The following is a 25,544-nucleotide window of genomic DNA, read 5'->3' on the forward strand; positions in this document are numbered from 1 at the left end:
ATCCGGGAATGTGTGGATTTGTGGACAAACCGCAGCTAGTCGTGATCTGCGCAACGCTTTCTGATCGGTTTCCGTCTGCAGGCAACTGGCAATCTGCCTACTGTTTTCGGAAGCCATTTTCAGTGGCCACATTGGCTACTAAGACAGACTCACCTTGTGCAAAAACGCAGCAGGGACCCCGACTCTCCCTCGGGTCTTTCCCGAGTCTCCCCCCGACCACCGAGCACCGACCCCCGGCGGCTGGCTCCGCGGCTGCCCGCCGATGCAAAGTTTTCCGTCAATTTTTGCAACGAGTCAGTCGCCTCCCCGAGCTTTGACCACCATTTTTTATCACAGGAAATGACATGGAAAACGGAAGAAAGCAATTGCACAAAAAATAAAGTTACTGTGCCAATTTCTGCCTGGTCTTGTTCTAATAAGACCAATAAAACAGTTTCCAGCAGCCATGACAGCGCAGGACTTCTCCCCCCCCTTTTCTCTAAATGAATAAAAAGCAAAGTCACACAGATGAGACACGTTGCTTTTCACAATTTATTAACAAAATGATAAAATAAATAAATACAAATTGATCAAATGCTCCTAATATCAACTCCTCCCCATGTTCCCTACAGTATTTCCTAAACACTGCATACAAAGAATTCATCACAGAAGAGGCTCAATACAGAGGTAAGAATCCCACCAGACCAGTCACAATGTCAGGCCAACAGAAGACACATCTGGAACAGAAGAAAAGTCAAAAAAATAAACACATTCCTTTCCAAAATCATTATGAAAAAATACAAACAATTATACAAATATTCAGATTGTGTAATTAACAATTTACACATTATTCAGCACACCAGGTGAACTTTTTCTTTATTCATATCGCTACAATGCATCTCACCAAATGGAAGATAAAAAAAGACTTTTTTTGCACTCAACACACCCCCAATGGAATTAGCTGTGGATGAGGTAAGAAGCTTTAGGTGTAGGATCAGGACAGGATGGATGGTGAGCATTAAAATGGATTATGTCATGTATCAACAATACTAGAAGGCCACAATCATGACTTGGATCATTTGAACTAAAAACTCAAGACTAGTCAGTGTGAACTACTTTACAGGATGCTTCCGGAACAATCCACTATGGAAGGAACTGGAGATGAACATTTTAATGCATAAAAGACTTTCACTTCCTCTATTTCAAATACAGACAATCTGAATGGCTCTCAGCTGCCAACAAATGGTCCTTTTCCAGCTTGGTGAATGCACACAATGCTGACTCAGAAATTAATATCCAAATGATATGCATCAAATACATAAAGGCTTCCAAATAGAAATGCACATTTGCAGTATTCTTTGGATATATCAGTTTTAGAGCTTGACTATAGAAACCTAGGACTTTTCTCTAGAATACGACGATGCACACACAATTTTGACATAAGACTGTTCGAGCCCCCCCACAGCTCTGCTGGGATCCCAACATTCAGCATGGTGCATTAGCCAAGGTCAAAGTCAATCTACGCTATGGAGCCAAGACGTTCCCAGCTCAGTCCATAGAACATGGTGTTAGGAAGAAATGCTTCGGTTCTACTGACATGGATGGCTACTGCACTGTTTAACTCTAACTGCACATTTTTGGCATCAGGATGCCAGGATGTTAAAAAAAAAAAAGGTGACTTGAATTTCACATAAAAACTTTTAAAAAAGAAACCTAAAGCAAATGCATATTAAAAAGGTTTGACAAATCTTGTATAAAAATTTGCATAAGAAGGCATGCTTTCCACTGGACTGAGTGGACAGATGTCACTAATTGGGTGTAAGTCTGCCCAATCAGGGTGCAGGTTAGTTTGTTCATTCCAAATGCACACAGGCTCCGGCTCACATGACCTGATTTAGCAAACTCATCCCTCCTCCAAAACAGAACAGAAGAACAATCACAACACAGAGGGAATGATGAACGATTCAAAGGAAATGAAATGTGCTTGGACTCCAGCTAGCGGCATCCTGTGTGTGGACTGAACTTCAGTAAAATGCCTCTAGAACTCAATCTGGAGTCTGATCCAGAATTATGATTCATGTCGCTGACGGACCCCATTTTACACTCGGACAATAATACTGGTCAAACCAAAAGTGCATCACAAAACAAATGGCTGTCACACCTGATCAATATCCCAATCAAGATCTCATCAATTCCTCATTGGAGCAGTTTTAGTGACCATGACAACCGCTGGGTGGCAGATTTTCACAAACCAACCTCTGACGTTAGCCAACGTCTGCAGGGATTTTTAAATGTAGAAAACTGAATAAATCACTTTAAAAAGGAAAAAAAAACACATTTAAGGCAACTCCTATATAAAACAACAACAAAACACTATCTGGTCAATCTAAACAGCGTAATGTGAAATGCAGTTTCAACTTGCATTGACTACTGGCAGCCTGAGGTGAAGGGACTGGGTTTGGAGTTGTGCTCCGTTAGGTTAGCCGGAGTTTGGAGAGCTCGGTAGGACAGACCGGGGTGGGAGGATTATCTGGAGGGTTCACAAGTCACAGTGCAAGTCAAGAGACAAATATTATCTGCTGTTTGAAGAAAGGCACTCTAGGTACCTACTGTACAGAGGGAAACGTCCAGTTTGTCTGGAACACAAGTTCAGGCTCTTTCAAAGAAACTTGTTGAGTGAAGAGACTGGACGACTACTCTGCTCTATCCATGTGTGAACACAGGCTAAACATGTTGAAGGAAATAAGGTTGTGTTTCATTGAGAAGTTAACATCCACCCGAGCAAGCCAAGAAACTACTAGAACAAAATACACAACAATGAATGGAATTCACAAGGATTCGCGAAACATATTAGAATTGCATCTCTTGGCCAAACAGTCTTTTCCTTCCATGTTCAACTGGCTAAATTCTTAATTATGGACATAACAGATTACATTTATCAGTCAACGGAACATACTATGGCCAAAAATATAGAAATGTTACAGAACTTTCTGTAATAATTTTTTCTGGGATCCCCTGCTTCTGACTGAAGGCAGTTTGTACATCTGATGTCAGAAAATTAAATGTGGTGTATGATATGTTGATATAGTCACAAAGTCCACATGATATGGAAAGAGACAACTATAACTGCTTCTTTTAGTCACCCAACAATGTATTCACCCCCTCAACCTTTTGCACATTAGTTGTGCTATTAAAGAATCTCATTGCCGATCTATGCAAGGTAGCTTTATCTAACCTTGCCAAGAAATTTACGTAAAAATAAAAATTAAACTGGAAAGTCCAGTTTGAGTATTCACCCTCCTCATTTCATTGAAGTTGCATCACTAGATGTTTGTTTTCAGAATTTTATACTATCACATGAAAATCCAGAATTCCCTTTTCACTTATGATAGTAGACAAGTAATCCAAAATAAATGTGTTTTGAGATAATTTTCTATCAAAGCCAAAGATGTGAAAAGTCGAGGGTGTTGCCCTTGAACACCTTGAAAACCTTGGACGGTATTCAGGGGTGAAAACCTTTTTGAGTGACTGTATAGTGAAATTAAGCAAAATGTTCCAATGTAGCACAAAGAAAACATTATTCCAGAGTCCAGCTCAACCCGAGGCACCGTTAATGAACAGATCAGAGTTTGTTAACGCCCCAAACCCAACGAGTAGCCAGAAGTCACGATCAATTCAGCTGACAGAGAGACCCAAACTGACAGCCACCAAGCCAACTAATACAGCATCACATTTCAGCCCAGACATGCTCCAGAAAGAAAAGATGTACTAATCTACTTATGAGGGGATGAAGGGGTTTCTAAGACAGAAGCCCAGGCATTCCTTCTGAAAATATGAACTAAACTTGAGCCTTAATGTCAGAGAGAGGTTTAGATTTCCTCCTAGAAAAATATTGGCAATGTGGGGATAAGTCACATCACAACAACGAGATGCATACTCTGTTTAGTTCCATATTAACATACAAAAAGCTCTTCAGCACTTCTTTGTAATGCAGCAAGCTTGTGCTTTAATTTCAGGATTTGTGGTATTTTCCTTTGAGATCCATCTGAAGGAACAGGTTCATACAACAAATCCTCCCATTTCAAGGAAAAAAGTTCCTTTAATGTTATTGTTTAATAAGCTCTCCTGCCTCTATCTGGGGAGTTCCAATTTCTGAAATGGTAGTATCTATAATTCACGATTGCCAATGACTTGATCTTTCAATACAGTAAGTGGACTTGTCCCTGCTGAATTTGGATACAATAGCATTTTGGCAGTTCAGAATTCAACAGAAATGTACATAATGCAAAGATCACCACTTCAAAAAGAGGATTCCTTTGTGTTAATAATGCCAGTCCAACAGGTTCAGGAACAGAAAGCACTTATTCTGAAGACTAGGAAGACCTGAATATCTTTTCCTATAAAAAAGAAACACAGCCCAGATATAGATAGTTTTGTGTGTTGACATTGCAATATTGCAATTTCACATTTAGTGCTCACAGTTGACACACTTGACTCACAAATGAAACTCAATCACTACACTTGACCGACACCACTGAAAACATCTGTTAGGCTACCACGCCTGTTCAACCTCATCCTCAGTACCTGGTCCATGCTGAACATGGTGCTCAGCGTCTGTTCTGCCTGAGCTCAGGGATACAGGTTGGAAAGTGATAGGGGAGGTCAGGGCTGTTGGTTCATAGGGGAGGTTAGGACTGTTGGTTGATAGGGGGGGGGTCAGGGCTGTTGGTTGATAGGGGAGGTTAGGACTGTTGGTTGATAGGGGGGGTCAGGGCTGTTGGTTGATGGGGGAGGTCAGGGCTGTTGGTTGATGGGGGGGTCAGGGCTGTTGGTTCATAGGGGAGGTCAGGACTGTTGGTTGATAGGGGAAGATAGGGCTGTTGGTTGATAGGGGAGGTCAGGACTGTTGGTTGATAGGGGAAGATAGGGCTGTTGGTTGATAGGGGAAGATAGGGCTGTTGGTTGAGAAGATAAGTTTGGGATAATGGTTGATGGGAAGGTGAGGGTTGTTGGATGACAGGGGAGGTTAGGTTTGTTGGGTGATGACGGAGGTTAGGGTTGTTGGATGATGGGGAAGTTAGGGCTGTTGGTTGAGAAGGTAAGTTGGGGACAATGGTTGATGGGAATGTTAGGGTTGTTGGATGATAGGGGAGTTTAGTCATATTAGGGTGTTGGTCACATTACGTTGGTTGAGAAGAGAGTGGATGAACAACGTTGCCGTTCAGACCAGAACCCTCTGACAGACGTTTGGTTCCATGTTGAAATGAACCTCTCCCCACTCCATTAGAGCCCGTCTCCCTACCCATCTAAACCCGTCTCCCTACCCAACTGAACCCGTCTCCCTACCCCATCAGAGCCTGTCTCCCCACCCTATCAGAGAACATGGGGGCCACTATAACAGGCACACACTGGTGTGATGATGAATTAAATCTCCCTTTGAGCATTCCCACCACTGACTTCTATCACTAATTGGCATGATGACACTGGTACATAAGCCTCCCTTTACCCCATCTCTGTGGGTGGAATAGCCTACATCTTCCCAGGGCCATGTGACTTGGGCTGTATATCTACCATTGACACAGTCTGACAATACAATGCAAACAAACAACATTTATACAGATTGGCAACTTCAGGGCACCGTAAGGTGCAAGCAAAAGTCTTTTTTTTTAATATATATGTTTGAATTCCCGCAACTCAAGAGACATAGCATTACTTTTTATTGTCCAAACTGCTGACAAGAGCTGGCAAAGAATGCTGGGAAGGTTCTGAGGTTTTGCTGTTGTTGGTGTTGCTGCCGTCACTGTCAGTGACCTCTTCCTGTTTCTTCTCCACCGCTGTCTCTGGACTGTTAACGGCAGCCATCTTGTTCTCAGAGTTGGTGGTAGCGTTGGTAGTGCAGCTTCCTGCTGGGCTGCGGTCAGGGCAAGCCGGCTCTGCGGTGCCGTTGGTAGTGGCAACAGTCGCAACCACTGAGGAACTGGCAATGTCAACCACCGGAACTGCCTCAGTCTCTGCCTTGGCCTCCTCCTCAGCCTGGAGACCAGCCCCTGTCTTACCCCCAACCCCTACCCCTGCCCCTGCCCCTGTCTTACTCCCTGCCCCTGCCCCAACCCCAGGCCCTGTCTTACTCCCTGCCCCTGCCCCAACCCCAGGCCCTGTCTTACTCCCTGCGCCAGGCTCAGCCCCAGCAGGGCTGTTAGCTGCTATAACAGCGCTGTCCTCTAGGACAGGCTGGCCATCGGTGTCTCCTCCTGGTTTTCCTCCTGGTGTTCCTCCTGGTGCTCCTCCTGGTGTTCCTCCTGGTGCTCCTCCTGGTGCTCCTCCTGGTGTTCCTCCTGGTGCTCCTCCTGGTGCTCCTCCGGGTGCTCCTCCTGGTGCTCCTCCGGGTGCTCCTCCGGGTGCTCCTCCTGGTGCTCCTCCTGGTGCTCCTCCTGGTGCTCCTCCGGGTGTTGCTCCTGGTGCTGCTCCAGTCTGGTTGCTCCCAGCAGCTCCATGTTCTTCCTGTTTCCTGGTTCCATCAGCGTTGCTGCTGGCTGAGGAGCTCCCAGCCTTCACTTTCTCCACAGAGTTAGCTTCTGGTGCAGGTTCAGAGCTGATCACACCTTCACCACTGTCGTGGACTCTGGCACTAGCATCTGTCCCTTCTGTCTCTACTAGAGCTTGGTTGAAGTTGAAGGCTTGGATGAGGCGAATCAGGTGTTTCACTTTCTCCAGGGAAAGCTGCATCTCTTTCTGACGAGCCAGGATGGTGTTTTTGGTGTCCATGCATTTCTATTGGAAGGAGGAAAGCAGGCTTGGATTTGATACAAGACACTACATGTTATTTTGGAAAGAATTTATCTGACTATCTAGTGGAGTTCCTATGCTTCTGGATTACTAGCACTCAATGTAATCACCAGATACCAGCTCTGTTTCTTGGGAGACCTGTGGTTCCTTACTGGTGTGGTGTTGCTGAGCTGTTTGACTGTGGTTCTTACCGTTATGGAGTTACTGAGCTGTTTGACTCTCTGTTCAAGCTGCTCCCGCTCCAGTTTCAGTTCAGAACTCCATTTCATCAGCTTCTGTTTCTCCTCTTCTTTAGCTGCAGCAGAGCACAACAAAACACAAAGAAAACTGTTAATCTCTCCATTGCAATGTCCACATTTATTCCACTAGAAGTTAGAGTAAAGAAGAGATACTAATGTCACCTTCTTTGTAAGCAATGTAGGAGTGAACAATAGCCAGGGTACCAGGCCATGGAATGGCTTCTTCTTTTTTCAGAATCTGGAGAGAAAAGCTTGGAGTTGTCATGGTAGCTGGGACATAGAAAGGTCTGAGGAGGACAATCTAGCCGCCACCCTGTGGTGAGGCCAGGAAGAACAGGCAATGGAGTGGATGGATGTGAGATGTCAATCTTCACTAACAGAATGAATGGGACAGAAGCACAAAAAACAATACTGCATCATGTATACGCTTACAAAGGATTGAACAGTCCTAAGTTCAGGACAGTGTGGCAGAAGGCTGATCAGAAGAAGCAATTCTACAGTCAAATACAGCTATTGGCCCTGACCTTCTCTGGACTGCTCTACCCCCTTCCCCCTGTCTCAGGATCAGTCCATACGTAGGGCTGCTGCGGTTACCTGATCTTGACATTTTGGACAGATCCACATGCCTTTAGGAATGGTTTTCAGGGGTGGATCCAGGCAGTCCAGATGATAAACACGCGAACACGTGTCGCACATGAGCAACTGGCCACTGCGTCTGCACACAGTGCAGAAATCCTCATGGATGTCTCCCTGTGAGGAAGAATTGGACCAATCAGTTTCCCTGCCCATCTGGGCCCCACCAATCATCTGTGGAGAGGCAAGGCAGGGGGAGGTACCATGGTTTGGTTTGGTTTAAGGTTGGCCATCTTTTGAAGTCTAATGGTTATGGTGTGTTAATTCAATTAGCCATCTGGCCCATTTCAAAAGACACTTGACATTTAGAAGTTAGAATGTGTTCTGACTAGTAGATATTAATGGATGCTCTGGGCTACAGGACACTGTTCACTTTGTAAGGCTGATTCAAACTGAAAAATCAACTGATGACTGATGATTATCCAATGGAGACGACAAACCAAATGGATGTGTTTGTGGAGGTCTTGGGGTGCAAGATGATTGAAAGAGTTACTGGGCCAATAGGACTGTGTGTGATGGGGTTCCAACCCTCTGATTTGTCCGTCTCCCCCATGTTACTTACATCCCCAGAGCTGGGGCTGGGCAGGGGGAGGGGATGGACGGGGCTGGAGGGGGAGGTCGGGGTGAGGCTGCCCAGCTCCGGGACGCTGCTGTATTTGGGTGGGCGACCTGGGTGAAATGAGACAGACAACAAAGACGGAAAACAAAGAAAAAAGAAAGATGGAGAGGGGGAAAAAACAACAGTCTGTATGACATACCTTGGAAAGGGAGTCTTCGTTGGCTAGCATGAGACAGGGGAGCGGTAGGGAGGAAGAGGAGGAAGAGGAGGAAGAGGAGGAGTCAGAAGCACAGACAGCAGTGTTAGTGCAGGAGAATGGCTCCATGCAAGCCAAAGCCAAGCATTACTAGAACCTACTGCAGCTGTCTATGAAGGGGCTGGCAGATGGATGTGTGTCAGATGTTAACATACCTCAGTCCAACTCATCTCATTTTCATGACATTTTATATCTCAGTAACTTATCCACACTCATTTTGTTGTAGGCTGTTGTAGGGATCAAACTTGCCTCCCTGCTACCCATGTTTCATTAAAATACACAAAGCCAAACTTTAATTTCCAGTAGCTCCACTTCATATGAGACTAATGATATGATAAAATCTGACACAGTGAGTTACACTTGATTTAAAATTTTCTACTCTTCTACTGAAAACTTCCTGTCATGTCATGTTAGCATTAAACCACTCACTGGTCTTAAATACATTAAACCTCATTGGTATAAAGTTAGACATTAAATGCCACTGTTATTACGTAAGACATTAAACCTCACTGGTATTAAGTTAAGACATTTAACCTTGTTGTTATTAAGTTAGACATTAAACCTCGCTGGTATTAAGTTAAGACATTTAACCTTGTTGTTATTAAGTTAGACATTAAACCTCGCTGGTATTAAGTTAGACATTAGACATAAAACCTCGATGGTCTTTGGTTAGACATCAAACCTCACTGAAGCGACAGGATTCAGCAAGCAGGGGAAGGAGGGAAGATTTGTTTTACAGCATTTTACTGAGCAACACATCAGTCACTATCCTACTATATATACACTAGTCTCTATTCTAGTGTATCTCTCTACAAGTTCCTGCTTTACTATGTCTCTACCAGTCTCTATTCTACTGTATCTCTACCATTGTCCATACTACTGTCAATACTAGTCTTTATTCTACCATATCTGTTGGTCTCTGTTCTACTGCATCTCTACCAGTCTCTATTCCCCTGTAACTCTACCATTCTCTGTTCTGTATCTCTACCAGTCTCTAGTCTGTCTCCACCAGTCCACAGTGGTCTCTGACCAGTAGACCAGTATTTCATACGGACCTCTCTTCCTGGTCCCCTGATGGAGAGGGCTGTTCAGGTAACTCACTGCACTCTTTTTCCTCTGCAACACAAAGTAGAAAAAAACAAATAACGGGTTAATGAAATGTTAATGTGATTTAAGATATCAGTCCAAGTCTGTCTCTCATTTACAGTTTTTCCCCAAATGTTTGTAGAGGTTCCCTGCTGAATTCCTGAGCGCCTCCACTAACAGTAAAATAATACTGTTTTTTCCAATAAAACCTCAGACTCAGGCCTTGATCTATTTGGGTGTTTATTTAAGAAGAAAATCAAGTACTTCCAAGACCATTCATTAATTTTCAATAACTTTTGAGGCCTTGTTTTATTTTTCTGGATACTGTTAAATATACACTCTCCAGACCAGGTATTGAAATTTGCAAACAGTTAGCAATAATACATTTGTGTGTGTGTGTGTGTGTGTGTGTGTGTTAATGATTCCATGCAGCATGTGGCCATCACTAGTGGCTTTAGATGCCTCTACTGGCTTATAAAATATTAAACTGCACATCACACCAATTATCCAGCCTTGCTTGACTTAGCAAAACCACTATGTTGTGATAATTATTCTCGCCCCGTCCCTCTGAGACACTTAACACCTCCACTAACTACTTTCCTGGGGGAAACCCTGATTTGTGTATGTATGTAAATGTCATTTAAATCGCTTAAAATATGGATGCAGGATCAATTTGTCTTTTTGCCCCATTCCTTAAAGTATGTTTGTTGGCTAAGAGAGGGCAGTGTAAAATGTTTGGAACCCAGTGGGAGTTTGGTTCCACAAGGAAATCCAAGAAAACTGCCTGGTCATTTGTTAAGGTCTAAAAAACCTGTACAGACAAAACCTCACATCACCATTCTTTTTGCTAAGTACTGCAAATGCAAACAGAGTTGGGACTGATGTGAGCAGATTCTGAGGTAATGTCTTGCTGAGTGAACAGAGACTAGCTGATGTAGTTCAGTGAGGCTGAAGGTGTGTGTACCTCAGGTTCAAACACAGCGCCGCTGTACACTGGGTTGGCCGTTGTTCTCCGCTTCCGCTCCTGCCGCTTGCTCTGGATTTCTGCAATACAGACAACAGGCTTTTAATGCAGAAAACACAGGACATAAGGGGAGGAGCCTACACATGACTGACAGCTGCTTGAGGACATAAGGGGAGGAGCCTCTAGCCATCCAACCAATCACTTACCCTCCAAATGGTCATGTGTTACAAGTCCCAGGGACACCATGAAGGCCAGTTTCTAGAAGGAAAAACATAACCGTTTTATCATCATGTGCCACACACATTATGTCAATCACCACACACTCACCAAACCCCCGCATCTGTCAATCACCATACACTCAATCTGTCAATCACCTGTGGGTTCTCCTCTTTCTTGGGTCTGGGAGGCGGAGACAAAGGAGGAGTGGAGGAGGAGGAGGGGAGGCTGACTACGACCTTCTGCTCTGCTCCCCCACCTCCTTTAACAGTCTGCTGAGAGGAGAAGGGAGCAGGAGATAAGAGGAGGAAGGGAGTTAGGGAGGAGACGACAACAGCTCTGATTATGGAGGAACTTGTATGTTTAGAAGATGCAAACGGTGATGAATGAAAGAGGCCGTCCAACTCTAACATTAACCTCTCAGCACTGTGTGGTGTGTAGTAACAACTCATTTCAACAACAATCTCCAATATGCATTTATTTGATATTAGTCAGGGGAGAAAAACTTCTGTTTGTTGAACTCTCTGATAGTTTCTTGTTAAATACCAAGTATTTAAAGCCCTGGGAAAGAGGATTTGCCTTAATTTTTCCCCTGATGTCAAACTTGAATATCTTTTTGCCCATTCACCAAGGTTTGAACAAATTAACCTGCGATACGTCAATAAACGTAAATAATGTTTCATGGATACTCTAAAAAAAAACAGTCCAGTTCCGCTACACTGGAACAGAGTGCAGAATGTGAGGGAGATTTTTCTAAAACATTATGTGAGTCGTCCTCTGACTTGAGCAGAATGAATAGTCATGGTAATGAGTAGAAGGAAGCAAACTGAACTGATGCATATTGGTGCAACTCTCGGTTGAGAGTTTGAGAGTTGAGCCTGGCATCCCAGCCTCTTTGACTTAATTCCATCAACGACTCAGTCTGCACACTCACCTTGGGGTCAGAGGTCAGGCTGCTGATCTGGATTGGCTGGGCGGGAATGGGGGCGGGACTGGGGGTGGGGTTGGGTGCATGGGCCGGGCTGGCGAGGCGGGTGGGGGCGGCAGAGACGGGCGTGGTGATGACGATGCCCGTTAGGGGGGTGGAGCCGGTCTTGCCGCAGGGCTGTCCGTTAACGATGCGGACCTGGTGAATGGGAGCCGCCGAGGGCAACGAGGACGACAGCTTGGTAGCCAACATCACGGGCCTCTGGAGCAGCTGGGGGGCCGCCATCATGGGAGGGGGCGGGGCCGGGGCGATAGGGATGTTGGTGGGTGCGGCAGGTTTGGGCCTGACCTGATGACAACAGACAGCCACTCAGAGAAAACCACCAAAACCACCAGACTCTTGAGACTGAAGACACTGCTAGGTAATGCCAGTGTGGAGCTCTGCCTGAGTCTGACTGCTCTCCTCCTGTATAGGGCTGACTGATACTACTACTACTACTACTACTACTACTACTGTTACTACTACTACTATTGCTGTTACTACTACTGCTGCTACTGCTGTTACTACTACTACTACTACTGCTACGACTATTTCTACTGCTACTGCTACTACTACTGCTTTTACTGTTACTAATACTGCTACTCCTGCTACCACTACTACTATTACTACTGCTACTACTCCTGCTACTACTGCTACTAATACTACTGCTACTACTACTTCTACTATTACTACAACTTCTACCGCTACTGCTGCTACTACCACTACTTCTAATACTACAACTACTGCTGCCACTATTGTTACTACCACCACTACTACTACAACTACTGCTGCTACTAATACTGCTGCTACTACTACTACTACGATTGTTGCTCCCACTACTGCTAGCCAGCCAGGCAGAGCTCCCAGTGGCATTACTCCCCACAGGGAAACATCACCGACACTGTTCCACTCAGGGTTAAAACACACCAACAGCCAGGAACACAAAACACCAAGAAGCTGCAGGAAAACAAGCTCTCACCACAAACGCAAACATACACACACACGCACACACACACACACAAAACCAGGCAGGAAACCTTCAACAACACAGAGCTTATTCACAGTTCAGTTGGAAAATTAAAAAAGCACAACAAGAGGAGAAGAGATGAGTAGAGGCAGCACAGAGCAAACAATGTTTTAGTGCCATGGAGCAAGGCATGAGCGTTTGCTTTGGTGCACTGCTGCCCTCTGCTGCAGAAAGAGCAAGTCGCCTCATGTGGGCCACACACACTGATTGGTGGGGGATTAGGGTTTGGAGGCGGGTCTTACAGGGACGCACCTGTGGCTGAAAGGTGGGTCGAGGCGTCAGTCTAGGAGGAGGGACAAACTGAGGAACTTTGATTGGCTGGGCGGTGGTGGTGGTGGCCTGCACCTGAGACAAAACCACAGCAGATTGTGGATCTGTACTGCTGTTAGATTGACATGTCCACTGCTGTTAGATTGACATGTCCACTGCTGTTAGACTGACATGTCCATTGCTGTTAGATTGACATGTCCACTGCTGTTAGATTGACATGTCCACTGCTGTTAGATTGACATGTCCACTGCTGTTAGATTACATCTCCACTGTAGAGGATTGTTACTGGTGTTGGTTTGACAGCCCTACTGGTCAGAGGACTGTTACTGGTGCTGTCAGTCTGGCTGCTAAAAGGCCACCACTCACACCACAGCCTGCTCTTGCACTTTCCATGTGAACAGAGAAACATCCTTCACTTAGAGCAGGGACACGTCCCGTTGTAGAAACCCCTCTAAAGACTGTTTTAAACTGACGGGTCTGCAGAAAGTTGTCAAAGTTATCATCTAAAATTCATTAACTCTGCTCGGCTCTATAGATGTGAAGACATATTTCGCAAAAAGTCAAACTAGAGGAAGACGATAGCAGATGATTGGACAGCGAAAGGAACTGGAGGGTCTTACCACCATGGCGTTCTTGGACACCAGTCGCACAGGCTCTGAGCTCTGATTGGTCAGCTTGCTGGCCACCTGGAGGTTGATGGGGGCGTTCTGCGAGTCGGGTTTGGTGATAGCTGTGGTTACCATAGCAACAGTGGGTGGGCGTTGTGGCAGGACTGAGGCGGGCAGGGCGGGCGTGGCGGCAGCTTTCAGCACCAGAGGTAGAGTCTTAGTGGTGAGGACCGGCGTGACTGTCAGGGTCTGCTGAGGGCCGAGGACACCAGAGACAGAGAGGGACGGGTTACAGAACCATCCACCCTGATACTCTTACACTGTTACATATCATTTATCTGTGATATTTAATACATTCCAGGAGTTATTCTGTGATGAAGAGTTGTTAATTGTTAACTTTCCCTCAACCTGCCTCGTTTACTTCAGTTACTGATTTCCTGCGTTTCCCAGAATGCCTTTCGATAAGAGAAGGGTTGTGAACTTGTTGCATTCAACTGTGAGTTATACATGTAGGTGCAGAAATTGGTCTCTCTCCACTTCTACGATGGATTTCTCCTTGTATGATTGTTGAACGACGGTGCAAAACCAAAACATGACGTTTACCATTTTCTGATATTGAACTACATCCATATCAAACTCGTCCAGTTATCCATTAAGTAGAAAAATACATCAAACAACTAAATGGACCCAGGAATGCAAAGTACACCACCAACAGCTGTTTTTTTAAACAGTATTTAAATGTTTTAGGTTGGACTATTCCTTTAACCCACGAGACAGAGCAGAGGGGCAAGTTAACCCAGGAGACTGACTCAGCATTGAGGACACAGTCAATTAAACCAATTAAGCCAATGGGGATGCAGGACTTTACATCCTTTTTATCCAATCAGAGAGTAATGTTGTCTGAGCAGAGAGCATGGCTGCCAGTTCTGCTAATGAAAAGCAGAATTTGGCTTATGCTTTCAGAAAGTCTTGAAAATGGGCTGGAGAAATGAAAACCAACGCTGGCTCCGTCTGTTCCTGAGGCATTCCACATTCAGTTTCACATTTACAAAGATAAAATTATCTCTCATAAATAATTAGCTGCATGAAATGTACCAGAACAGTTTGTTGGAATAGATGTTATAAGCTGTAACATATGACAAAGTTCAATGCAATAAAACATTATTAAAGACTCAATTTAGTCTTGGCAGCCCTTGAGCAATTACAATTAATAAAGGAAGATTGCTTTGTTTTTTAAATTGAATCCCTATTCTGTTTAATTCAGTGTACTGTGCAATTTCCTCTGTGATCATATGAGTCGTGTGTGTGTGTGTGTGTGTGTGTGTGTGTTACCTGCTGCAGTCCTGCAGGTATGGGCTGGCTCTGCAGCAGGTTGGTCGGCTTGGTGTCGCCTCCTACTGGAGGAGTCTGGACCTGCAGCTGCAGCTTCGCCTCTGGCTCCTGCTTCACCAACAGCTCCTTCCTCAGCTGCTCCACCACCTTTTTCTGAAGAGGAGGAGAGGAGGAGGAAGAGGAGAGGAGAGGAGAGGAGGGTCAGAGGTCACAACACCCAGATGATATTCCTGTAACCCTAGAATGATCACAGATGAGAGAGAAGTGCTAGGAAAGACATAAGAGCCGGGAATAAATGGCAGGAATGTTTTTTTTTAAAGAAACAGGAAGATTTTCAGTCTACATAGAGGAGGAAGTGAAATGTCTCTGGTATCACTGGTTTCCTTCTGGTTTCCAGTCCTGCGTGGCGCTTATCTTCTTTTCAGATGTCAAATCTGAGCCGACTCTGACCTTTGACCTTTTGCCTCCACACCAGGCCGAGTTCTCACAAAAGTAGATATGGAAAAGTAGCATCCACATTAGAGCTTCACCAAACAATTATTTTAATAATCAGTTATTCTGATGATTATTCTGGTGATTAATCAGTGCCATTGGGTCGTTCCTCATCACGCCAGGTGATAAAAAACTGAAAGTAATGTTACTATATCTATTACTATTACTCGCTACTACAACTACTGCTAATACTACTGTTAGCCAACATGAGCTTCAGATAGCACTGACTGCAGTAGTACTTGTTCAGAGCTCTGCAGTGCAAAAATCTTTTGCTTAAACATTACGTATGTTTTATTAACTAACCTAATTAAAATATTGCCTCAGATTTACACTTACTGTGAAGATGCTCTGCCATCTTCCACACAGACATATTTTATTTTCATATGCTAAAGCAGAACAATCAAACCAACCAGAGATAGTCAAAATAGCACTGGAAGTAAGGTAATTTGCCTTCAAAATTAATATTAGACACTTAGTACCAGAGCTCCCATTCTACAGCTTTTAGTAACAGTTCTGCCATAGCTATAGATTAAAATATACTTATACTACACAATAATAAACTCGAAGTTGCCTGGTATGTTTAATGATTGAGCAAGAGATTAACAATTGCATTTTCATTTAGTACCGATTCCTCCTTAGACGATACTTCATTTTCATTTTGTAAATCGTTGCAACGTACGTTTGTCATTATTTAATTTGTTGTTTGTCATTATTGTTTTATTTTTAAAATTCAGACTGGATATCCATTTTTGTATTTTGGCTGGTTTGACACAGGTTGAGCAAGCTTGTTGTACTGCTGTCATCATCAAGCCTATCATGTCACTACACTCCCATACTTTGCTGCAGTTCGGTCTTTATTTTGAAGGCTGCATGACAACTCGTCATTCTCACAGCTGCCGCATCAGCCATTTTCAACGAGACGTGAGAGGGGAAACAGGCTCGAGTATCTGACAACGAATCAACAGCAGGAAATACTAATCAATTATTTTTTTTATTGTCGACATTGTCAATACTGTTGAATAATGTTTGCAGCACTGCTAAAATACTCATGTGAATCTAGAAGAGATGAGAAAAGCTCGAACACATCCTACAAATATCTGCCAACACAAACTGTACCAACAGAACATAATACACGTTAACGCAGCAATGTACGGTATAATTCAGGCCACAAAGTCATGCAGACGTCAATGCACACACACACACACACACACACACAAAGCTGGTGTTGACGTATGAATTCAGAATCAAAAGATCAAGCCTATCTGTTGCTTAGCAACAGTTGATTCTCAAGCAGAAACTTAATGCAGTCACATACAGTACCATCTTAAAGAGGCCTACCAAGAAAAACAGTATGGGAGTTTGGGGAAAAATACCACTAAGGTTACTGGTGTGAGCACAGCCAACTGGAATCTGCCTGGTTAACCCCTCAGAGGGCAGTCTGGGCACCGCTTAATCTGCACATGAAATCATATCATGTCTCACTGCTGTATAATAACTTAACATGTTGATAACTGATAAGTGACTTTTTATTGCTCAGTGTTGGGCTGTCGACTCCCTGGCTGGTCTTATCAACTAATGTTTGTCCGTACGGTTTGTTATGTCTTTATTTTGAGCTCTAACTGCAAACCCTGTCTGCAAGCCAAATTTCCCTCACGGACAGTTAGAACTGAATTACCACCGAATGAAACAACAACCCTAGGGTCTCTGCATCTCTATCACTTAGCCCCACACTGCACCGGTATACTGCATTCAGAAATAGTTAAACAACTTGACAATTTCATTTGAAGAAATGAGCAGAATCATAGAAGCCAGAGTCCAGGGCTAAAAGTTGAGAGCTTAGAAAATCCTGTCTTCATTCCCAGAATTAAAAGTGTAGAATGACAACGTCTGATTAGAAGCAGGCATGTTCCTCAGCTGTTTCAGTAAAACAGTCTGCAGGTATGTGGCCAGTTGGAACTTGTCTACAGACCAGAGCAGCACCTCACAGGCCTTATTTACATCATTACAAACAGCCGGTCTGTGTCATTCAGAAAGTATTCAACCCTCTTGACCTTTTGCACAGTGTGCAGAGCTACAACAGGCTTCACCTCGACTGTATTTGCTCATGGGAACAAGATGCACTCACTTGATCTGGTTGATGTTGCTCAGACTGCATCAAAGGGTTTATCAACAGGCTTTTGCTTTCAGCATGATGTGTCTTTCCTGCTCGTAAAGCTAATAGTCACTCCAATATAAACCAATGGGGATTTGATGGTGTAGGTAGAGTCAGTGTGCACAGGAGTGTAACGGGATGCCAAAAACACAACACTCTAGTTTTGGTTTCATTATGACTAATCTAATGATTGCAGCAACAACAGGCCAACAGCTAAGCCATTTCTGGCTGCTGGTTAAACTGCCATGTAAAGTGAAAGTGGGCTGTGAGTTTACTGTCATACAGCACTGAAAATGTTTATTACAAAGCTACTTCCTAACCCTCATCAGTAATATTAACTCAGATGTGTCATCCCACATCCTAGAAACTTAAGAATAGATGTTAAAGATTACAAAATTAAACTACTGGTTGGTAGTGTCAAAAGATGTATTCTTTTGCAACAAGGGAACTTATTCTGGCTGCTAAAACTCTGTCTCTGTGTGGGCTACAGAGGCAACCAGGAAATCTGGTTTATCAACATTATTAAAATCACTTTTAGTTAACGAGGTAGAAGAATTTTCACCCTGAACTTGATGTCAACCCTCCGTAATTCTGGGTTGGATCCATATAATTTTGTGCTGCTTCTATCTCTTAGGAAAGTGAAAGCTAACACTAGAGTTAGAGCATTTTCCCTCATCCTACCATAAACACATCGCTGTTGTTATGTGAGCCTTGTCACTCTGATTTTGGTGATTTTCATGTTTTCACTTCAACTGAAGGATTATATGCATCCCATTTTTATATTAGCATCACCAAAAATGAAGTCATAGCGCTGCCTGGGTAATTTGGTGTGAATGTTGCATGCTGAAGTCTGGACATGGAGACAAAATTCTGTTGTGATTTTCTGAAACCACCTGGAGTTTTAGGACATTATGTAATTGCTCCACATTAACAAAGAAAAACCCAACTTTCTATTTTTACTAATAGTTCCCCTAATTTATCTTTACTCTACGTTCAGAGACATCCACTTCTGGCATTTACACACCTGACACCTTATGACACCTTATGAGACCTGTTAGTCTTATTAAAATAGCTTTGAACAACAACAATAATGCTAATAATAATAATAATAATAATAATAAACCTGTAGCACTTATCTAAAAGCAGAGTTTACAAAGTGCTTTACAGGAAGGCATAAAAACAAGAATAGTAACATATGTAGGGAGGAGATAAAAATAGGAATCGCATTAAAAAAGTCGTTAAAAATAAACACAGGAAAAAGACAAAAAAACAACATGGGGAACAACACAAGATTAAGAAGTGTGCAGAATCAAAACCAGTAACATGAAAGACTCTTGAGAACTGATATAAAAGATGCTGGTGAGTCTAAGTGTGTCAGGCAGGATTGTCAGGATGCCAACACACACTCCTGGTTAACTGGTTAGCTCAGCGCTTCTCAAACCCTGCACAGTCATTCCCTATTTCAGCTTAGAAACTCTTTACCCTCCTGCAGACAGACGGCACTTCATATGCCGAGCTCCTCATTAACAGTCGATTTGACAAGATCCACTCTAAAGACCAGCTCCCCATGTCTGACAAGCCGCATGTGTGTGTGTGTGTGTGTGTGTGTGTGTGTGTGTGTGTGTGTTGGATGGTGAAGTACCTGCTTCTCGCTGAGTGCTGTGATCTTTGCTTGAAGTTCGTGGAGCTGCTTCTTCAGATCTGCGTTCTGAAAATGAGATCGTGTTAGTTGGTTCCAAACCAAGTTCATGCAAGACTTTCAAAGCTGAACCTAATTAACGGATCGGAATTTCCCTCCGGAGAACTAGAATGATTATCTGATGTAAACTGGTGTAAACCCAGTGTGGTGTTTGCAAACTGGTGTAAAACTCGGTCTAGGGTTTGTAAACTGGTGTAAACCCAGTCTGGTGTTTCATGTTCTGAAGCACACTGGTGATGAAACAACACATTTACTAAGATCCCTAGATAGACAGACAGGTAGACACACAGACAGACACACATGCAGACAGACAGGCAGTGTGCTATCAGTCATTAATACCATTATTAGTAATGTTAGTGCAGCCTGAGTCAAACTAAACACCGGTTTGCATGAAAAATCCCACATAGTGAAGAAGACAGCAACTCACAAGAATGGACTGCCACCTTTTTAGCAGAAAATGCTCACTTTAATAACACTGTGTCTAAACATGGTTTAGTTTAATGTCAAAGCACAACGAAATGAGCATTAAGTATTAAAAAGGAAGATTGTGGCCTTCCTCTCTATGTGGGATTTTCATGCAGATTTGACTACTTTTTGACAAGGAGCCCTACCCCAAAAAAAGGCCGTTCTGTTGCGCCGGCACTAAAATTAAACATCCGGTTTGTTTACCTGAGGGTCCTGCTTCATCTGGGCGACCAGTTTCTACAAACAAGACAGGAGACAGTCAGAAAACCACGGTCCACAGCGACACCTAGTGGTCAAGACTGGGAACTACAGCCAGATAACTGGACCCTGTTCAGTCAGGATGTGGATGTACAACACCATTCCTCTGATGAGCAATATCATTTTCAAATAACAAACATATGTAACTGAGAAACTTATTTAAAATTAGAATGAATAAATGTATTATATAAGTTAGAAAACACAACAATTCAGAATTATACATATACGTTAGTCAGATCAAAGAGAATAAAAGCAGGCTTGTATCAGAGCGGCAGGATCCATCTCGTCTTAACCTAAACATTTCTTCTGGCTGGTTAGTTGCTGTCCCATGAAGTCAGACGACAGTTTAGTAGCTCGGCTATCCAATCAGAACAAAAAACACAGATTCTTTGACATTTAGAGATCTGAAAACAATCCAATATCCAGTGACAGCAGAGTGGCTGACCGCTCTCAGAGGACATGACTGGCCACTGTGCCAAATCTGGCTAATGGGACTTTAGAGGTGCTAGTCCACCAGGAGTCGCTGGCTGGCTGAACGACCTGAGCCAGTCTACCAAGTCTCAGAAACACTAGTTAACTCAGATTAACACACACTGTCTGGCAGCACAGAGCCACAGCCCGAAGACCAAAACTACAACCAGCAGCCAACTAACTCTCCTAACTCAAGTAACCCTCCTAATCCCTTTAAACCAAACTAAACCAACTAACCCTCCTAACTCAAGTAACCCAACTAAAGCTTTTAAACCAAACTAAACCAACTAACCCTCCTAACTCAAGTAACCCAACTAAAGATTTAAACCAAACTAACCCAACTAACTCAAGTAACCCAACTAAAGCTTTTAAACCAAACTAAACCAACTAACCCTCCTAACTCAAGTAACCCAACTAAAGCTTTTGAACCAAACTAAACCAACTAACCCTCCTAACTCAAGTAACCCAACTAAAGCTTTTAAACCAAACTAACCCAACTAAAAACTCCTAACTAAAAAAAAAAACCTAACTCACGTAACCCTCCTAACTGACAAATCTTTTTAACCCAACTAACCTTCCTAATAGGGCCGGGCGATATGGTTGAAATCAATATCACGATAAGGATTTTTTCGATATCAATATATATCACAATATGGCTCATGTATGCAAAATCACATGTTAGAAAATCAAATGTTCATCCCATTGAACCGAATGGTAATGTTAGGTGTGATGTCAACTGAAATGTTCAAATAATATTCCTTAAAATGTTTCATACCTCATTTTGTCAGAGTTTTTAGATAAAATTTGCTTGTTATCATCAGTTCAGACAGCAGAATTGTGTCATGATATCCTATAATCACCATATCATCACCATATGATTCCACTGAAAGACGATAAATGATAATACTGAATTATCGCCCTATTTCCTAACCAAACCAAACCAAACCAAACCAAACCAAACCAACCCTCCTAACCTCCTAACCTAGTAACCTGGTAACTTAGTAACCGAGTCTACCTGATGGATCTGGATCTCCACTTTCAGAGCCTCCTGTAACGTCTGTAATTCCATCATGGATCCAGTCAGTCTGCCAGCCGATCGATCAGCCTGCGCACGCACACACACATACACACACACACAGGAGAAAGAGAAAGGTCTAAACAGCTAGTTCAACAGTAATCAGCAGTATTGGGCTGGGATCATGGCTGTTGTCGTAGCAACACTGTTTACAAATTGTGCCAACCACCTTGACATATATGAACTTCCTGTTTAGTTTAGTTTATTAGGATCCCCATTAGCTACAGCATTGCAGCAGCTATTCTTCCTGGGGTCCACTAAACAGACTTTACATAGTGACAATGCAACATCATAACACATAACATTACAAATAAACAGGACAAAGACTAGAACACACACACAGACAAGACAGGCTCCTGACAATTCAATAATCAAAATACATGAAATTAGTCCGTTTCACTCCAGTTTCCCGGTCCACAAACTCAGACCCTCCACGGCCACAAGACACATCAACACAATCAAACTCATATTTGTATTTTATTCAAAACTTAGCCAAACTAGTTTCTACATCTTTTCAACGTCTCTAGTCAAAAGATGCTGTTTTACTAAAATTTTAAATCGAATTTTACTGTTTTCTTGTGTGATATGTCTAGGGAGTAAATTCCATTCACGCATAGCTCGGTACATGACCGTTCGTTTGATTGCGTTTGTCCTTGCTTTCCTGTCCTGTGTGAAGATGACCTCAGTACCTTCCTGACTCGGTCAAACAAGGTCACAGCTCGTGCCGTCAAAGCATCATTACTGCCATACAGTCTGGAAACACACTATCACTTAACCTTTGGTCTCTATCTTATACTATATAATGTAGATAACATAACCATGACTTTACCTTAACACCGTCTCCAGTGGGAAAACCATCCAACTGAAGCATTAAAGTGCCGCTGGAAGCAAAACAAAACACAACAGGTCACATGCAACTTTACTTCAGTGGTATTTATATTACATGTAACTACTTCATTATTATTAAAGTAAAACAGGTTACATGTAACCTTACTTTATTATTAATCTAAAACAGGTCATATGTAACTTTACTTCATTATTATTATACTAAAACAGGCTACATGTAACTTTATTATTATTAAACTAAAACAGGTCATATGTAACTTACTTTATTATGATTAAACTAAAACAGATTGTATGTAACCTTTCTTTGTTATTACTAAACTAAAATAGGTTCTATGTAACTATTTCAGTATTATTGAAATAAAACAGGTTGTAAGTAATTTCACTTAATTATTATTTAACTAAACCAGGTTGTATGTAACTTTGTTCCATTATTATTAAACTAAACAAGGTTGTATGTAACTTTACTTTATTATTATAGGTTGTATGTAACTTTATTATTACTAAACTAAAACAGGTTGTATGTAACTTTACTTCGTCTTTCAAAGCACACTCTCGATCCAACAGTAGCAGGACTCACCACCTGGCCGTAGGACTGGACTCCACCCCTCTGCGCCGCCCTGCAGAACACAACCAACACACATCACACAGGCCTGTTAGAAACCCAGCACAGGAGAACCAAGTCAAACCATCCCAACACTCAGAAACACATTTCAGAAGCTAGAAGCTTGTTTTTATACAGAACGACAAACCAGATGGTGAATCCTGTAAGGTCTGCCAGTGCGAGTCTTTTCTATAAAGTCTGATTCAACACTATCAAGTAATCCACTAATCTTCTCTCTATAAAGTTTGATTTTACACTACCAATCAACTAAACCACTAGTTCTTTCTATAAAGTCTGATTTTACGCTACCTATCAACTAAACCACTCGTTTTCTTTCTAAAAAGTCTAATTCTTTGTTACCTATCAACTAACACACTCGTTTTCTCTCTATAAAGTCTGATTCTACACTACCAATCAACTAAACAACTAGTTCTTTCTATAAAGTCTGATTTTACGCTACCTATCAACTAAACAACTAGCTCTCTTTCTATAGTCTAATTTTATGCTACCTATCAAGTAAACCACTAGTTTTCTCCCTATAAACTCTGATTCTATGCTACCTATCAACTAAACTTTTGTTTTATAAAGTCTGATTCTACACTACCTACCGACTGAAGCATGTCTCTCTTTTCTATAAATCCACAAGTTTTCTTTCTGTAAAGTCTGATTCTATGTTACCTATCAACTAAACCACTAGTTTTCTTTCTATAAACTCTGATTCTGCTTTACCCATCAACTAAACCACTAGTTTTCTTTCTATAAACTCTGATTCTGCTGTACCCATCAACTAAACCACTAGTTTTCTCTCTGTAAAGTCTGATTCTACCCTACCTACCAACTAAACCAGTTTTTTTTTCTATTAGGTCTAATTCTCCACTCCCTACCAACCAGGCCAGAGAAGATAAGACCAGTGAGACCTCTACACCAGTCAATTCAATATCAAGTCACTTCATTAACAGTTGGCTTTTCAAGGCGTTTCAACCTCATATGTTAGCAGAAGCAGACAGACAGGTGGGAAGTCAGACAGGAAGAGCTGGAGGCCACAGTTGGCTTTAATTCATCTGCCAAGGTGACAGAAACAGACAATCCACCACTATGTCCCCTCATCAACATCCTCACCTATCTTTAGTTTTCCCAGCTTCATCTTATTTCTACAGCCAGCGCTTAAGACTGACCTAACGGGCCTACACACACACACACACACACACACACACACAAACAAATACAAATACACACATACAGAAATAACTACAAGTACAGGCATCCATACACACCAGGAGAAGGTAGTGAGAAGGCGTGTGAAATATAGCCAGGTTATATCATGAGCTGTATGACTAACTCCATGTGTCACTGATAAATCCACTGGAATAGATGGATTTTTTCTACACAGACCTGATTTGGGTGTCAAATATGAATCTACATTTTTAAATAGCTCAGCTAAAGGCCCTTGTGATGTTTTTATTTCAGTAGTAGCATCATGTAAGGTTGCCAGCTAATTGAAGTAATTGCTCCCTGGGTGGGACATGAAGTTGTCTGAATAAACTTCCATCAGCATCACATGCCGTTGCAGGGCCTGGAAAAGGAAGAAATGAAGCTAAAATGGTGGGATTCAAGATGAAAGCCATAAGTGCTTCTGCTGCAGGAGTTCAAATACTGAAAAGTGTTTTTTGTTTCCGTGGCGAAATAAATGTTTTATAACCTTCTTATTAAACCACTATGGCCGTCTGGATGTGCAATCTCTCCCAAATAAATTCATCGGACCTGCCTCATTACATACTTGCAGCACGGTAAAATATCATGTTTCGGGGGATTATCGCGGTCTTAACTGTTTTTCACTGTTGGTAAAATCATTAAAATCAACCCTCACATATCCGACATTGCTCCGTCGGAGGCTGTAAAATGTTAAAGAGAACAAGTGGATAATGTTAGCTAGCCGCTAATGCTAACCATCCTGTTAGCTTCACTGGCTAACGCTATCAGCCAGACTGATAACTTACATCAAAGATAAATAATAATGCCGTTGGCGGTAATAGAAAATAAAAGAAAATGGAAATAAAGAAATTCGTGAAAGAATAGTCCCAAAAGACGCCATTTTTCAAAATTATGACACCAAGCAGGCGTTGGTGGGTCTAAGTTATATCGGCCCCTTGTCCTCCAGAATATCAACTCCTAGAATAAGAAACACACCAGCTAAATACATAGAAATACACTGAAAAACAGAAGAATACAGCCAGAAGCAGCCTTCCAGCTCAGACACCTGGAAACAAACACTGAACAACAGATGGATAAAGGTAAAGAGCAGAAGACAGGTAAAGTTTGAAAACAGAGAAAATTAAAGTTATGAAATTAAAAAGCCCAATGTGCACTTACTCAGCAGCAGTCCTCCTCTAGATTAATTAAATATATATCTATAAGAAGCCGATCCACGATGGAATAACAGCATAGAAACAGTCCAGCTGACTCCTTCCCGCAGAACTGTATTTTGTTGCTGTATTTTATATTTAGTTTTAACAAATTTGTGTAAAAACAGAGAAACTGAAGCTACAAAACAAGAACTCTTCTT

General features: G+C 42.4%; 1 protein-coding gene across 6 annotated transcripts; it reads right to left on the reverse strand.

Annotated features, from left to right (window-relative positions):
* Positions 1 to 513: 513 nt before the first annotated feature.
* Positions 514 to 25,544, reverse strand: phf21ab (PHD finger protein 21Ab). Of its 6 annotated transcripts, none has more exons than XM_078282938.1 (19): positions 25,352 to 25,544; positions 22,958 to 22,997; positions 22,364 to 22,415; positions 21,475 to 21,564; positions 19,935 to 19,967; positions 19,209 to 19,274; positions 14,923 to 15,075; positions 13,603 to 13,839; positions 12,965 to 13,057; positions 11,653 to 11,994; positions 10,877 to 10,993; positions 10,709 to 10,760; positions 10,503 to 10,582; positions 9,508 to 9,568; positions 8,200 to 8,306; positions 7,599 to 7,811; positions 7,167 to 7,242; positions 6,957 to 7,060; positions 514 to 6,750 (listed from the first exon to the last, which is right to left on the reverse strand). In XM_078282938.1, exons 3-19 carry the CDS (start codon positions 22,403 to 22,405, stop codon positions 5,689 to 5,691), a joined length of 2,928 nt encoding a protein of 975 aa, XP_078139064.1. In that variant the 5' UTR covers positions 22,406 to 22,415; positions 22,958 to 22,997; positions 25,352 to 25,544; the 3' UTR covers positions 514 to 5,688. The 6 variants fall into 6 exon arrangements, with proteins under 6 accessions (XP_078139064.1, XP_078139062.1, XP_078139065.1 ...); XM_078282936.1 differs by having other exon boundaries at positions 10,877 to 10,990; positions 13,603 to 13,842; XM_078282939.1 differs by having other exon boundaries at positions 7,599 to 7,754; positions 13,603 to 13,842.

The sequence above is a fragment of the Centroberyx gerrardi genome, chromosome 4, assembly GCF_048128805.1.
Source record: "Centroberyx gerrardi isolate f3 chromosome 4, fCenGer3.hap1.cur.20231027, whole genome shotgun sequence".
NCBI classification, from domain to species: Eukaryota; Metazoa; Chordata; class Actinopteri; order Beryciformes; family Berycidae; genus Centroberyx; species Centroberyx gerrardi.